The sequence below is a fragment of the Mercenaria mercenaria genome, chromosome 18 (assembly GCF_021730395.1).
Source record: "Mercenaria mercenaria strain notata chromosome 18, MADL_Memer_1, whole genome shotgun sequence".
Taxonomy (NCBI): domain Eukaryota; kingdom Metazoa; phylum Mollusca; class Bivalvia; order Venerida; family Veneridae; genus Mercenaria; species Mercenaria mercenaria.
Genome location: NC_069378.1, coordinates 3,702,050 through 3,717,355, shown reverse-complemented (window position 1 = coordinate 3,717,355; position 15,306 = coordinate 3,702,050). Strand labels below are relative to the sequence as shown.

The following is a 15,306-nucleotide window of genomic DNA, read 5'->3' as shown; positions in this document are numbered from 1 at the left end:
TAGTTTCAGATCTTGAGTATTCGATAAAAAGTTTACTATTTTACAGTTGGTCACTTACGATTATAGTGCAGAACCTACGATTAGTTGTACAGACACTACATTTGAATAGACAGTTTGTTTTTTCTCCAGAACCGATAAAATTTTATTTTGTGCTAGATTTTTTTGTGAGATTCGACAAGTGTATTGACAAGAGGGATACCATCCTGATATATAAGCGTGTTATGTGAACGGAACGACACCAAGAAAATATAATCCATTTTCTAAAAGTCTTGCAAATGTATTTCAATAAAGCGAAATCTATCATTCATCACTTCTAATATATGCATTCATTCTGAAACGTTCCACCGAGGACTCTAAAATCTCAGTAAATAGCCACGAATGATATTTACTAAAAAAAAGACCTTGACTTTTTTCCTCCAAGAGGAACAAGTCATTTACAAAACATCTATAACAGTATAAACAAGAAATGTCTTTAAAAAGACAAACGGCGTAGAGGTAATAATGTTTGTTGCATGAAAAATTCAGAATTAAACAGAATGTACAGACAGAAAATATTTGGATATGCATATACGAACACATTATTCATTTGCAAAAATTTCAACTAAGCAGCAAATTTAAATGATAAATAGGTATCCTTTCAGTGAAATGTTTTGACGTCCTGGGCTGATTCTGAAATAATTTCGTGTTGGGTCAGAATCCCCCATAAGTAACCCACTAGCACAATATGTCGACCAGCGTACAATTAGTTGGACTGGAAAAGGCTAAAGCAGTTGACATGAAAATAAAACCCTAGCTTTTAAATCACTAGTAGTGACCCCATAACCCTAATTACTTGATTAAGTTTTCAGTTAAAAAAGAAAGAACTTAAATCAAACATTTGCAGATTGGGATACCTTCAATAAATGTTGAAATCTTTTTAATTTGGGTAAAGTAATAGGTAAATACTTACATAATATGTGATGGAATAGTGATTTTTAAATTTTATTTGCACATTGTTGTTGTTTGCATAGTCATTATTTTCATGAAAATTAAATTTTTTCAGCTGCCCTACTGGCCTCCATTGGTGTTGTTATTGTTTTTGTCTGCACTTGCCAGAGCGAGGCTATAGTGGGGAAAGACCCCCTGGTGTCAAATTATGTAGGGAATAACTCAGTTTCGTGAAATGATAACAAAGAATTGTTAAATTTTCTGCTTTATTTTCACGAAGAACATGAATTTGCCGTGAGTGCGAAACCGCGTACAGTCCGACACCAGGTACACTGACTCTACAGTTACAACCAGCTTCAACTCATTCATCCATAAGCGAGGTACGCAACGGGGGAAGAAGTTTACTTTCGATTTCTCTAGCGGTGATAAATCACTAAAAACTTTAAATTAGAATATATCATTTTAGTTTAGGGTTACAAAACTACAAAATATGTTCCATTTAATATGTGCCTTCTGATAATCAATGTCATTTCAGACTTAATAAATGGCTTATCTTCTCAGCGCGCACCTGTTCCGTGTCCCGATTACTACATAATGTAGGTCAAAATCCATGTTATTCAGCTAACGCCGAAAAAAATCCAATTTTAAGCAAATTACACAATACAAAATCATCAAGTATCATAGATGGGTATGTCAGTCATTTAATTTTTCAAAAGGAAGTCCGACTTCGTAAATTAAAATGGCATTATGTCACTAAACTCTATAAAGCGGTTTATAGAATAGAGTCTATCATAATGATCTTTCTTCTGCTACATTTGAATCTTTCGATTTTTGACCATGAGCAATGCAAACCTTGTTAGGTTTAAACAGGGAAGCGTGTATATATATTTGATGACTACTTTGAACCACGGTAAAAGACATTTTAGCTAAATGGACAAACTTTAATATTACAAATACAATATATATGTGTACATTGTTTTCATTAAAATTCACATAAACTGAACTGCTTGCTCTGACAATCCGTATCACGCCATCCCCAACCGTCTAAATTCGAAGCGATAACACAATGCTCTTCTTCTCTATTGGGCTGTCTTGGCGACCAGTTGACGTAAAAATCAGAAACTTTGGTTCCGTCTAGCCAGAGATACGTTCCTAGGTTTTTAAAGTCTGTTGCACCTAGCCAAAAGTTACGACTATATCCTGAAAGAAAACATACAAAAACATTTATACCGGAACTGAGATACCTAAACCTGCATATAGATGGTAATCTGTATACCGGGATAGCTTCTTTCATCGACGAACTTATGAATCACTGCTCAAGTAAACAATAGAAACTAATGAAATACTGTTTTTTATCTGTGAGATATAATCCATATCACTCACTGTAAGTGATAAAGGTTTACAGATCTGCTTGTACATTGTGTATTAATTTCTAATTTTTCGTGTAAGACTTGACGAAAAAAGAATTGACGAAAATTGTAGTCATGCTTTTTTATAGCATATTTCTCGATACAAATAACGAGAGTTGTCCCAGAAAATCGCGAACATTTTTTTATTATTTCGAAAATAAGCGTAGCATCAAATAATTATTTTAACTGCTGTCTCGACAGGACTATCTGTCATATTGTTTGAATATTTTTTAAATAATGGACAGCAGTCAGTGCTAGTCAGCTCACGCACAGTTTTCCTCCTACAAAAAGAAGCGGGTTCCTTTTAAATTCAACTAACCCGATATACATCTCACAGGATTAAAATTTATAATTATCGTCGTTAACGGCAATGTGGCGCATACTTATGTTGCGTTTCAAGTCTTTGACGTCACTTACGTAAAAATAGTGACGTGATTTTGAAAGTAACAGTCGCACGCACTTTCAGAAATATCAAAGTCAGATAAGTTCGCGGCACAGTATTTCGATAGCATTAAATCGCATCTCGATCGTACGATATCTTATCTCGAGGGCACGGAATCTCATTTCAATCGCACGACATCTTATTTTGATCGCTCGATATCTTATCTCGAGCGAAAGACATCTTATCTCGATCGCACGACATCTTATCTGCAGCGCTTGACATCTTATCTCCAGCGCATAAGATCTTATTTCGAGTGCATGACATCTTATATCGATCACATGACATCGTATACGCAGCGCTTGACATCTTATCTCCGGCGCACATCATCTTATTTTCGCACGACATCTTATTTCGAGCTTGCGATATCTTATTTCGGTCGCACGATATCTTTCCTCTGGCGATCAAGGTAATTTGATTAAAAAAGAAGTGCGTGTCCCAAACGCACAATCGCATATGTAGAAAGAAAAGTTGTTTGTTTTTCATATATATATTTTCACCACGAAGCGAGACAAATTCCACATTTTCACAAGCGATTTGCGATATGCGAAATTTCAAAAATGTTTCTTTCTGGTTAGATATATTTTCTGGTCTTTGGGATCATGGAGTCCATTCTATAGATGCGTAATATAGAGTTCCGCTTAAGTCAGTGCTAGAGGGAGTAAGAAGTGCTGCATACTTCATTATTTCTCATGACAGAGTCGGTCAAACCGAGACTGCTATTATTCTGCTTTGTTGCATTCTATGCTTCCAAGAATCTTTTTACAGATTTTATTATATTATATTCAATTTCACTCAAAACAAACATATATATGTTTAAATCAAAATGTAATTGTCTCGACATTTTTGTAAATATATAAAGAGTGATACATTATAGAAAGCTTCTTCACTGCAAACAGTTTTCTGCAATTCAGTCCAGGATATGTTTTCGACAACAACTTCGACGAAGACTTCATACTGAGACATGACCTACACCTCGTCCATTCAACTGAATTTTGATATTGTTAGAATATGTAGTGACAGCTAACAGAAATTCAATTTTTCTATATGTCTTACAGATGATAAAACTTCTACAGAATAAAATAATATATATCATCTTGACAAGTTATGTAATAACTTTTGGCATGGATCCAACTAGATACATACTTTCATCAAGACAAATGATTGATAGATCCGGGAGTGGTAATCTGTAGGCTGAAAATGTCTTATAAATGTCAGGAAATGTCGAACGTACGATTTGGTAAGTGTAGTAGTAAAATCAATTGGTGAAGCAGAAAAGAAGATGAGTATTTTCTTTCGTCATAGATATATTTCCACCCATGTAACCTCTATTGCTGCATTTTTGTTGGGTTTAGCGTCACAACGACACAGTATAGTCATATGGTGACATAAACATTTGATGGTTGATGAAGACTGCAAGCACGGACAGGCGTCCAGATAGAATCGCAGCTTTCCGAAAGCCAGTTAGATAGCTTCCCCACATGAAAGAATTTTTGCACCTCAATTATATTTTCGAACCATAAGCGGTCATGATTAAGTTGTGTTGTTCAGTTGTTCAAAGTCAGTGAACTTAACTACTAGGCCCCGGAAGCCTCTACTTTTATGTTGGCATTAAAACGGTAGAAATCAGTACTCTCATTTCCATTTGCGCAAATGTAATTGATAGATTATAAGGAATAAAATTTTAAAATGTCCAGAAAATTGAAGAAGAAAAAAAGAAGAGAAAAAAGAAAAACCCCACTAACCGGGAAAGACGTATCTCTCTAAAAATTCTTCCTCTGCTTGTGTCTTTATGTCTGCTAAGCGTCCTCCTAGAATTTCACATACTTTCTGTAAAATGAAAGAATGAAGTGCTTATAGATGTGTGCCTTAATTACTTTTAAGACGTCACGGCCAACGTCACCAGTACAGAAAAAAAGTTCTATTGTACGTATTATACCCTACCACAAGGTATACTATCACTATTACGAAAACATAAGTGTCTCTTAGGTAATAAACATTGAGAAAATGTGACTGGTGCACGATGGAAGATAAATTACCCATTTGCCGAACTGCGGCTTTTAGGTTAGAATTGGCTAGAATAATTTCCCATTGAGTAACATGTTTCTCAAAGTATATCTAGTGTAGTGTATTACATGTACTGTGGCATTTTCTTTCTAGTCTGTTGCAAGTGGTCATGGCTGTAAAATGATAACACGTTATCATTCATAAGTTACGACTGTTTTTATAAAAATTAAAATTTCAAGAGATCAGCGTGAACCATTTCGTCTAAAACTATTACATTATTTCGTACAAAGGGTAATCTCCGTTTAAGATTCATTCACGATCAGGTGTTACATCACATGGTAAGATGCAAATATGGAGAATTTACCTGCAATAAGCAAACTGATAAAGGATTCATCATCCACCGTAAAGGCTTGTAAAATAAGAAGCTTTTTCAGGAAAAGTATTCGAAAAATGTCTGCCTTCTTTTAATTAAACAAGTATCAATTAAGGCGTCATGACTACTTGCACCAGGCAAGTTTTAGGCGAGAAAAACACGATTGAAATGGGCAGTACATTTTCCCACTTGGTAACATGGTTCTCGTAGTATACATAGGTAAGGTATATCATGTAGAATTGCATAAAATTTACTTTTTAGTCAGGTTCCAGTGGTTATTGCATAAAATGGTAAAAAGTTATCTTTCCAAACTACTAGTAATGTCTGCTTTTAGAAAGCTAAACATTTCAGTGAACAGCTTGAACAATCTCGCCTTAACCTATTATATTATCCTCTACAGTAGACCAGCAATTAATATTTATTCACTATAAGATACGAGTATGAAGAATTCAGGTGTAATATACAAGTCAGTAACCGACTTTTTCATTTCCCGTTAAGGCTCGTAAAAACAATTATGACAACTGAAATATGACAATGTCGCGAAATGTCTTACGAATGATTTTGTAACTGCAATACCGATCATATCTATCATGGCTGCTACTATCTTAATTGATTTTAAACAGAAGAGAAGAGAGTAAGAAAGAGACAAAAATACCTGTCCCTCATCCCAGTACATTTTCTCTTCAATCACCTTGTACGCTGAAATAGATTTTAAACAAATATAATATTATCATTATGTATGTATGATAAAGAAAGTTCTAATAGTTATAGGTATATCTCATTCGACACTTCTTTCAACGCCCCCGTAAGTTCATATCTGAAAAAAGAAACGATTATAATACGTCTCTATATGATATCTACCTTGCGATGAGCGGAAACAGTAACAATATTTCACTATTTCAGTCCAGTATATTAAATAATGTATCAAACAGTTCGATGCACATACATTGTAATAGCGTACGACGACACATGTATTTCCCATGGAAGTTATATAATACTAAAAAATCAACACCAGATAATGTCGACGTTTTGGCCCCGTAGCCTTTTTTCAAGATAAACCTTATTTAAAATATTATTTTTCAACGGAAGTCATTGCACTTTTATGTGTATGGCTGTAGTTCTATAAAGATCTACTGAGTGTAACAGTAAGCCAATATTCCATGATGTGTTTTAATGTCACTGTGGATGTCTTTTATGGCGGCAAATATTTATCGGCTATTAGCTTTGTATCAGGAAATATGCAAGAATTCTGCAGCGGAAATATTGCGCGACTTTAGGAGCGCAATATTCTTCCGCTAAAAAAGGAGTGCAAAGATAACAACCTTATTATTACATACGTATCTACATGTATAACTGTAATGTATATATTATGAATTTGTTCAACAGCCTGAATAAGATTGACAATACTGAGTTAAATAAAGGTATTAATGCAACGACTTACGTAAAATAACGTCACGCCAAGGATATGAAATTCAGGCGTCAGTGTATGGAAATATATTGACGTTTCCAGTTCCATTGTAACTTAACGGGGAATAGAAACTGTCTTTATGCGGGTTCAAAGTCTGGTTTGTCACCTGTGCCATTTACAATTGCACAGTACTTTTAAAGACAAGTGGTAATATAAACTTGTCGGGCAGTTAATAGTTTTAGAGTATTTCATTGCCAATGATTAGATTTTCGCCGGAAACTTAGAAAAATACAGTCGAGCTCTCGGTATACTAATTGCTAAATGTAATTTGGTAGGAGGAGTTCCATATGATGTACTTTATCAGTTATATGACTGCATTGTTCGGCCAATTATCATTAGTTATAGGTCCTAGAGCATTTGTCTGTATCGATGCAGTGCGTAATCGGGGCATGGGAGTTTCTTTGGGTGTTGGAATATACACATCTTATGTTGCGGCAGCAGGGGAATTGGAGAGGGATCCCTCTATTGACCGACATTTGAAACCGTTTCTGTCTTCAGATCACGCATTTGTAACAGTTAATGATAATATAAGCAGATATCAAAGCAAGAAGTTCATGGTAAAACTTGTTTTAGTGAAACAAACGTTCATTGTTAATTGTGTATGGTTACTAGGCTAAGCTCGTTGGGCTGAAATGAAGATATGATATAGTAAAGGCCAATTATGGCCAGAATGCCAAATAAAGGAAAGAAATCGCATGTGTAAGTATTATAACAGTGCTGGTGGATGTGGACGCATGAAGCTCAGAACTGATTGTGCATTCTAAACAGACTTTTGCACAAACATGTTCTCCCTCCTTCCCATTGATCAGAAGTTAGTAAGTTTCGGTGTGGTGTTACTCCCCTATTAGAACATGAATATCTTCCCGTTCATGACCGCATTTCCGTTTTGTTACTCAACAGAAAATGAAATGCCTGTGTTGATAAATGTTAATGTGTATGATGTTTTGGGTGCTCTGTATTCCGAGAAACTCTAACCTTTTAATATTCTTACTTATTAGTCTTGTTCATGAAGATGTCTCTGTTAAACAGATTTTTTCAAATATTTCTGTAGCATGCATTTCCACTACAGTCCATGAACAGGCTAAATCAAACCGAGCCTGCAACATTTTTGTCGTGTTGAGCGACCTTTTTCTATTTTAAAATGGAAGTCTTTGGGAAAATCGCAATTGTGGTAACATTTTCGCGAAAGATTTTTTTCTGTAAAGTCGATTTTAATGGAATTTCTACCATTTATAAAGAAGTATATGATATGAAAAGTGGTGAATTATGTGTTTTGTCTTTGAGATATTTACCCAAAATGTAAGAAATTTGCACATTTCAAGCTGATCTTTTTACACATTATTTGGAATTATCTAACATGTCAAACGTTTTAATTTAAAATCATTCTCTAACACAACCCAATTTATTTACCTATTAAAAAAACATTAAAACTGTGTATTATTGTGCACGAAATCACTGTTTGTACGTCACACTTATTATGTCATAGCAACGAAACAGAATAACATATTTCAGTGATTTTTTCTCACTTTTGAATAAAATCGAGGTTTGTCATACAGGTGCTTATCATTATATCACACGAGGGCGCAATGTCTTTGCATCTAAGCTCCAAACCATGATTTTATTCAATAACAAATCACTGTTTGGGATATAATATTTCTAAAGTAACGTGGCCGTTTTAATAAATTTTCTCACGGGTTGCCATAAATTCATTAATATAGTGATAAAATTTCTTGTAATAAGCCAAATTTTTAAAATATGAGATAAGACACTTACTTTGACGTCTATAATACCGTGTGCCATTTAGTAGCAGTGCGACGTCACCTGTGAAAAACGGTTCTTCGCATCCAACGCAGCTCAATTTTTGAGGTTGGTAAAAAACGCCATAACACATTGTGGCATCGTAACACTTCAAAACGCACTTCGCTAAGGTCCCTACTTTTTCATCAAAAATGATCTGGGCAGCCTGACAGGTAAACCCTCCGAGATCCACATACTGAAGAAACTTAGTAAACTTAGTGCTGGCCAAGGTCCCTTTATAAAGAAAAAGCAGCCAAAGACAAAAATATATCGACATGATAACAGCCAGGTATCTGAATTCAGCAATAATCAGTCACTTTCTTTATTTTCTGTGATGAAATTAATTTCCTCGAATGCGTTACTTCGTTTTGTTAGAATATGGGTTTTCACCTTTCCGCCGACTGTACAAAAAAGCAATGCTTATAAATACGTAAAGAGTAGTAGTGTAGGCTAATATTTTCCGACTGTGATACTTTTTAAGATAGTCACACTCTGCTACTTAGATTTTATTTTGTAAAAAGCTTTTAATGGATAGGGTGTTGAACTGTTGGGCGTTATCGATCCTATACCTAGCAACAGTGAATGCAGTAATTACTGCATGAAATGTATGAAAACGTATTCACTTATACGTACATCAAACAGCTGGAACCGACTAGGTCTACATGGGTAGGGTATGTTGTTATTTTGGCCTAAGTCAAACTTGCAGTGATTGTTCCTTTCTTGTTGAGCAAGACATTGACTGTCTACCACGTTTAGTACATCTATTACAATTCTCTTCCTTTTTGTGCACTCATAACATGTTCTTGCTTCCTCCAGATTTTCTTCTCACTTACTGCATCCATTATCAGTATCCAATGTTTCTCACACAAGCATTTCTTCGGCAAGCAATTTTGATGTTTTATTTTTCACTGCCCGTGTTTTGCAACTATAAGCATAGCCTGCGTTGACCTTAAGTTTTGTTATATCACTGTCAAATATATCGGTAGAATATTGCCCCTTCCACTAGGTCCTGCTGGTTGAAGGATTCTAAGTTCATCAGCGTAGTTTGAAACCGGGCATCTCTTTGAATGTCATAAAATTTAAGTGCGTAAATTGACATGCTTTCGATTCAAAACACCGTGTTCATTAAAATGAGCATTTCGATTTCTAACAGAGCAAAGTCCTACAACATAAGTAAGGAAAAATGGTTCCTGTAGATCTCTTACCGTAAAATACAAACGTTGTTCTTTTTACATTCTTCCGCCCCGATTCGTAATTCTTGACTGATGTCACCTAAGCTACTCATAATATTGTTCTTTGTTCGTTTCTTTCCTCATGTATGATATTTCCAGCATTTCATTTCTTTTGACCGCTGCATCTACATTCTATAAATGATCTTACATATCATTATCCTCATTATATCCAGCATTATCTTCTACATCTAACTTTCGTCTAAAAATGTTCCATCTCCGTTGTTGTCGCTGTAAGTCTTTTCTAAAAGGTGCATGGATCGTGTCTCTATTTTATCAGTATATATATCACTACCACTATGGTCGTTGTCGTCTTCGTAGTTTCATCCTGTGACGCTGCCGCCTTCCGCAGTGATCTGAGAAGAAACTTTACAATTCCTGTAAAAGATATTAATGTACAAATATGTTCCACATAGCAAACAAGAAAGTTTTACAGTGATAGTAACTTATATAGTTATATTTGAAATAGGGAAAAAGAAAACAAAATATCTGCCGCATTCAAGGATCGAACATTCCGCAAATGGAAAACTTAAAGATTCAAAGTCAAGCATAACATCTTTTACACCTCCGCCGCAACAGACTTGTACTCGTTCATTCAATCATATATTCAGTGTACTTAATAATTTTCATCTTGTAATAAGAAAATAGAGATTTTTAACTTAACGCTTAATATCATTAATAATTTTCATCAATAATCATATATTTATTGATTCTGTTTTCTTTTCAATATAAAAAGAACACTCTAAATAGAGGCCACGTGCTAAATTAAAAAAAAATCATTAAAACTTGGTTAGGCAATATTGTATTATAAATGTAATTAATTTCATTATGTATCACACATTAGATGATTACACCTCAAATGATAAAAATATACTATGACGATAAAAACTACTGTTGTCGTTTGAAACTGTGTGATTCACAAAGTTAACACTGTTCACTTTAGATATATATATTCAATAGACACTAGAGTCGGTTAAAAAGTTCAATCAGGGCTTACGTTTTATTGTTTTGTTGACTTACAATGTGACTATTGCACGGAGAAAACGGGACTACTGCACGACTCTCAATGTAACGGTATTCCGTATATAAAACGGCTTTTCATAATACTGTAAGTAGAAGGCGTCATCATAGTTTGACATACTGTAATAGGTCTGTACTATATATTATAGTCTACGCACTACCGTAGGACAATTTGCAAATCGGACTAATCTTTTTCTGTGAGGCCTATATACTAATGCGGCGGGACAATACTGGTACAGATTTTGGGCCTGCCAGACATGGAATTACTGCTCTTCCTGTCATAAAGTTCTGGTTCTGCTTGGTTCGCCATGAAAGGAAGTTATCCAGTACACATCTGGAATCAATTATTCTATCCAGGTACCTGTTTATACATGTACATGAAATAATACCTGCTGTCTGTATTTCTATTCTAGTTGCATTTTTGTTTTTTTATTAGTAATGTTTTTGATTCAAGAACGTTATTATACGATAAATACATAACGTTACGCTATGTGTACAGTAATAAAATCAAACAGTAATTCTTACGTTAATCGTATTCTGGTTTGTGTCGTACATTTCCCGCGCTTTATTTAAACATGAATCTGTGAGAAAAAGTGCTGTTATAGCTTGTTACATTTTTTACAATTCATTATTAATTAACACGGTTCAGAACATAATTAATTCTGTTTTGTATAGGTGTAGCGATAATTGCATCATAGATAAGTCTTAGACTCAAGTATACTAATTGATTTGAAACAATATCGAGAACATCAGTATATCGAAAAAGTATCACACTAAAATCTGCATTCTATATAAGCTTACAAAACAGACTAATAAATGTTGGCATGCCATTTACTGAACACTGAAAGGATATCTTAACCAAGGAGAATCACATACTCTGAGTTGAATCTTGACCAAAAGGGATTTATATATTCTTAGTGGCATCTGTGACCTATGCTTTCAAGCGGCAGACTGTACAATGACCTTTCACTTCTGACAATTCTGTAGTAAGACTTGATATAGGCAGTTTACCATGTTTTAAGCTTCGACATTGAAAACTTTAATCAAAACAATACTGTGCATGAATCACAATAAGGGTACGATATACACTTAGTACATAATGAAACGCAACGTTGCAATGTTTTGATATATATCTTATAACTTTTGCTACGGAGATATTGCACAACACTTTTGTCCAAACTGAAGGATTTGCTTTCTAAATGAATTGAACTTAACGTTTGATAACTTGATATCAAAATGCACTTCTATGATTAAAACAAACGTCTTGTGTCATGAAGCTCAGGAAAAAACTATTGTGGTTATATTTTTCTTTCTCCAAAACAATGCTCGATACCACGATGTTGTTAGAAGAAATCACGATATTGAAAGATGAAACCACGATGTTGAAAGAAGAAACCTCGATTTTAAAAGAAGGAAACTACGATGTTGAAAGAAGAAACCACGATATAGAAAAAAGAAATCACGATGCTGAAAGACGAAACCACGATATAGAAGGAATAAATTACGATGCTAAAAGACAAAACCACGATATTGAAAGAAGAAACCACGATGTTGAAAAAAGAAACCATGATGTTGAAAGATGAAACCACGATGTTGAAAGAAGAAACTATGATGCTGAAAGAATAAACTACGATGTTGAAAGAAGAAACTACGTTGTTGAAATATGAAACCAGGATGTTGAAAGAAGAAACCAGGATGTTGAAAGACGTAACCACGATGCTGAAAGATAAAACCACGCTGTTGAAAGATGAAACCACTATGTTGAAAGAAGAAAATACGATCTTGAAAGAATAAACCACGATGTTGAAAGAATAAACCATGATATTGAAAGAAGAAACTACAATGTTGAAAGAAGAAACCACGATGTTGAAAGAAGAAAGAAAAACCACTATGATGCAAACATGAAACAATGAGGACGAATGTCGAAAGATTTAACCATCGTGCTTTTAGCATTCATCATAGAAGTTTCAGCATTTGACTTTCATCATTGTGGTTTTGACTTTTGACATCTTTTTTTCACTTTCGGCTTTCATGATTTCTCCATCTTAGTTCCGGCTTTTAATTTTATCATCGTAGTTTCAGCATTTATCATTGAAATTGCAACTTTTTCACCAACTAGATCTCTACTTTCACACATCGTGATCTTGACTTCCGTCATCGTTGCTTCGACTTTCATTGTCGCAGTTCTCTTTTTCATCATTGCAAGCTGCCTTCCTGTCGCGCATTTGTGAGTAATATAATTCACCAAACAAGAGAATCGCACGTATCATTTGTCGTTTCGAAAGTTTTAAGCCAAACAAATAAGTCAGCAACTTGATGACCCTGTCGTCATCTGATTGCAATATTTCGTGAAAGTTAAAGTTATCTCCATTGGATTTGGCTGGGAAGCTGAAATATTATTCATTTCATAAAAAATGAAATTTAGTCTATTAATTTTAATCAAAAGTCTATTATTTTTTATTATTCTCTGACATTACTGAGACAAAAATAATATTTTGGTCCAAGAGCTCAGATACAAATGGGCACACCTGTCAAAAAGAAGAGGACAAAAATTACAAAATATTCCAATTTCACGCTTATTTTTAGACGAAAACGTCTTTCTATATCATTTACAACAGACTGGTGACCATTGTCATTACCTGTGATGGCTTCCGACAAAGTCGTATTTTAGCTCTAATGTAGGTTAGAGACCAACAATTGTTTTCCTATAGGCTTGCATTATAATATAATGGCGCGTACGGCCTTCCATAAATCGAAACATGTACATGTATATCTAATTACATGTTTTTCAAGAACTATCTTAGTTCTACCAAAATATCGGACGTAAAACATACGAATAGTGATTCTTTATTTAAGTAATTTTCGTGTGATTGAGATGACCCCATGTTTACTTCGTTGGCATGGCGGGAGAAATTCGGTTGATAAGACTTGTTTTTCAATACACATAAAATACTGTAATTGCAGTAAAAATATCTCAATTTTGAAATAAATAATCACTTCTTGGGTTTGTTTACATGACTGACCAATCAGAATACACAGACGCTTATACACTTACCTCATTCTCATGTACTGTTTTTGAATTTGTGGTCTCGGACCTAATAGATCTACTAATACTGGCCAAAACCCGATAAAATTTTCCGTAAAGAACGAGCTGCGAAAGACCAAACGTTAAGCATGCAATCATCGACATGACGGTTGTCAGAAATTTTTATTCAGCAGCCCAATCAGTAAACATTATAAACTCGCTGAGATGAGACTGAGTGCGTTGAGCTTGTTAATTCCTTTTCTTGAAATATGCACATCGTTTTACAGCTGTCCGACGACGGGTGCAAAAAGGCAGTAAAAAGATAGCAACGATAATTAATAAGTAAAAAGAAGTAGAGTAGGGCAATTAAAAACGAATACTTTCAGCATGTTCATCAAACATTTTTTGATATTATTTATATAGATATTCACACATCACAAGAATGATTATGTTAAGTGGCAATAAAAAATAAAAAAGCAGTGACTTTTGTGTCTAATTTCATCTAGTTCTAGTCCTGCAACAACATGACAAAGAATTAAAATCTACAAAACAATAACTAAAATACCAGTGCCATGCGAATTATAAAGAACATGTTGTACTTGATCTAACTACAACTCGTCTTACTTTCTTTTCTTTCCTCTTTCCCTCTACTTTTTTACTTCAAAAATATATTTTTTTGCATAGCCGAATCTCATGTAAGTGAAATTTGTTAAGGGGAGGGTATGTAATAATGTTGAGAGAACTTGTTACCCAACCCTTTTGCATGTTAAGTTTTGTATTTGAGATGTAAATATAAATTGGTATGCAATAAAATATGTTTAAACCAGTGACAATGTTTAGGTAACACAAGAGCCGATTTTAGTTCATATATTGTTTTAAATAACCAAAAATGAAATACTCCGTTGAGAGAAAGAGTTACTGATTAAGATAGTGATTAAAAAAGCTTTTAACCGACTGGGTTTTGAACTAAGGGGCGATATAGGTCATATATCGCCGAGAAGAAGTCATATTGCAAACGCCAACTGTAAAGCATAAATATTGATATAAAAATGTAAAGCATACCTAAAAACATCCATGTAAAAATGTAAAGAACACTATACTATGAATAATTTAAAACATATCTAAAAACATCCATGTAAAAATGTAAAGCATATCTAAAATCAGTTATGTAACAATGTATACGTATGTGTTACAATATCAGCTGCAAACATAATAATATTGCAAGATGTAAATAAAAATATGAAATGTTAGATTTTTTATATATTCCTATCTGCTTTAAAAACGATAAAATATTTCCGACTGAAACGTTTTCAAATAACTCTTTCAAAGACTGAACGTCATAATATGTACTGCGTTGTGTGGCAAAGTCCACACGGTCGATTAAAATATGTTTAATAGATAGTGGTGTTTGACATGGTACACATTCGGGTTGATCTTCTTTATTCAAAAGATAAGAATGAGTCAAACGGGTATGACCTATTCGACAGCGAGAAAGAACAACTTCCTCCCTGCGAACAGATATGTTCCCTTGATGCCATTCCCCTAGAGTAGGTTTGATATCATGAAGTTTATTGAATGAAGCATTGTTCCATGACGATTGCCATTTAGATAA

At 34.2% G+C, this 15,306-nt stretch overlaps 1 protein-coding gene across 1 annotated transcript; it reads right to left on the bottom strand.

Annotated features, from left to right (window-relative positions):
* Positions 1-1,909: 1,909 nt before the first annotated feature.
* LOC128550821 (C-type lectin lectoxin-Lio2-like) lies at positions 1,910-13,729 on the bottom strand. Its single transcript, XM_053530648.1, has 5 exons — positions 13,725-13,729; positions 10,882-11,030; positions 5,811-5,854; positions 4,521-4,605; positions 1,910-2,127 (listed from the first exon to the last, which is right to left on the bottom strand). The coding sequence occupies exons 1-5, from the start codon at positions 13,727-13,729 to the stop codon at positions 1,910-1,912; spliced, it is 501 nt and encodes a 166-aa protein (XP_053386623.1).
* Positions 13,730-15,306: the final 1,577 nt, after the last annotated feature.

Coding starts and splice junctions, on each gene's coding strand:
- LOC128550821 (XM_053530648.1), bottom strand. Junction 5,855..10,881: donor AGTATTGTCCCGCCGCATTA/GTATATAGGCCT, acceptor AATCTATTTCAG/CGTACAAGGTGATTGAAGAG. Junction 2,128..4,520: donor AGAGAGATACGTCTTTCCCG/GTTAGTGGGGTT, acceptor GTTTTCTTTCAG/GATATAGTCGTAACTTTTGG.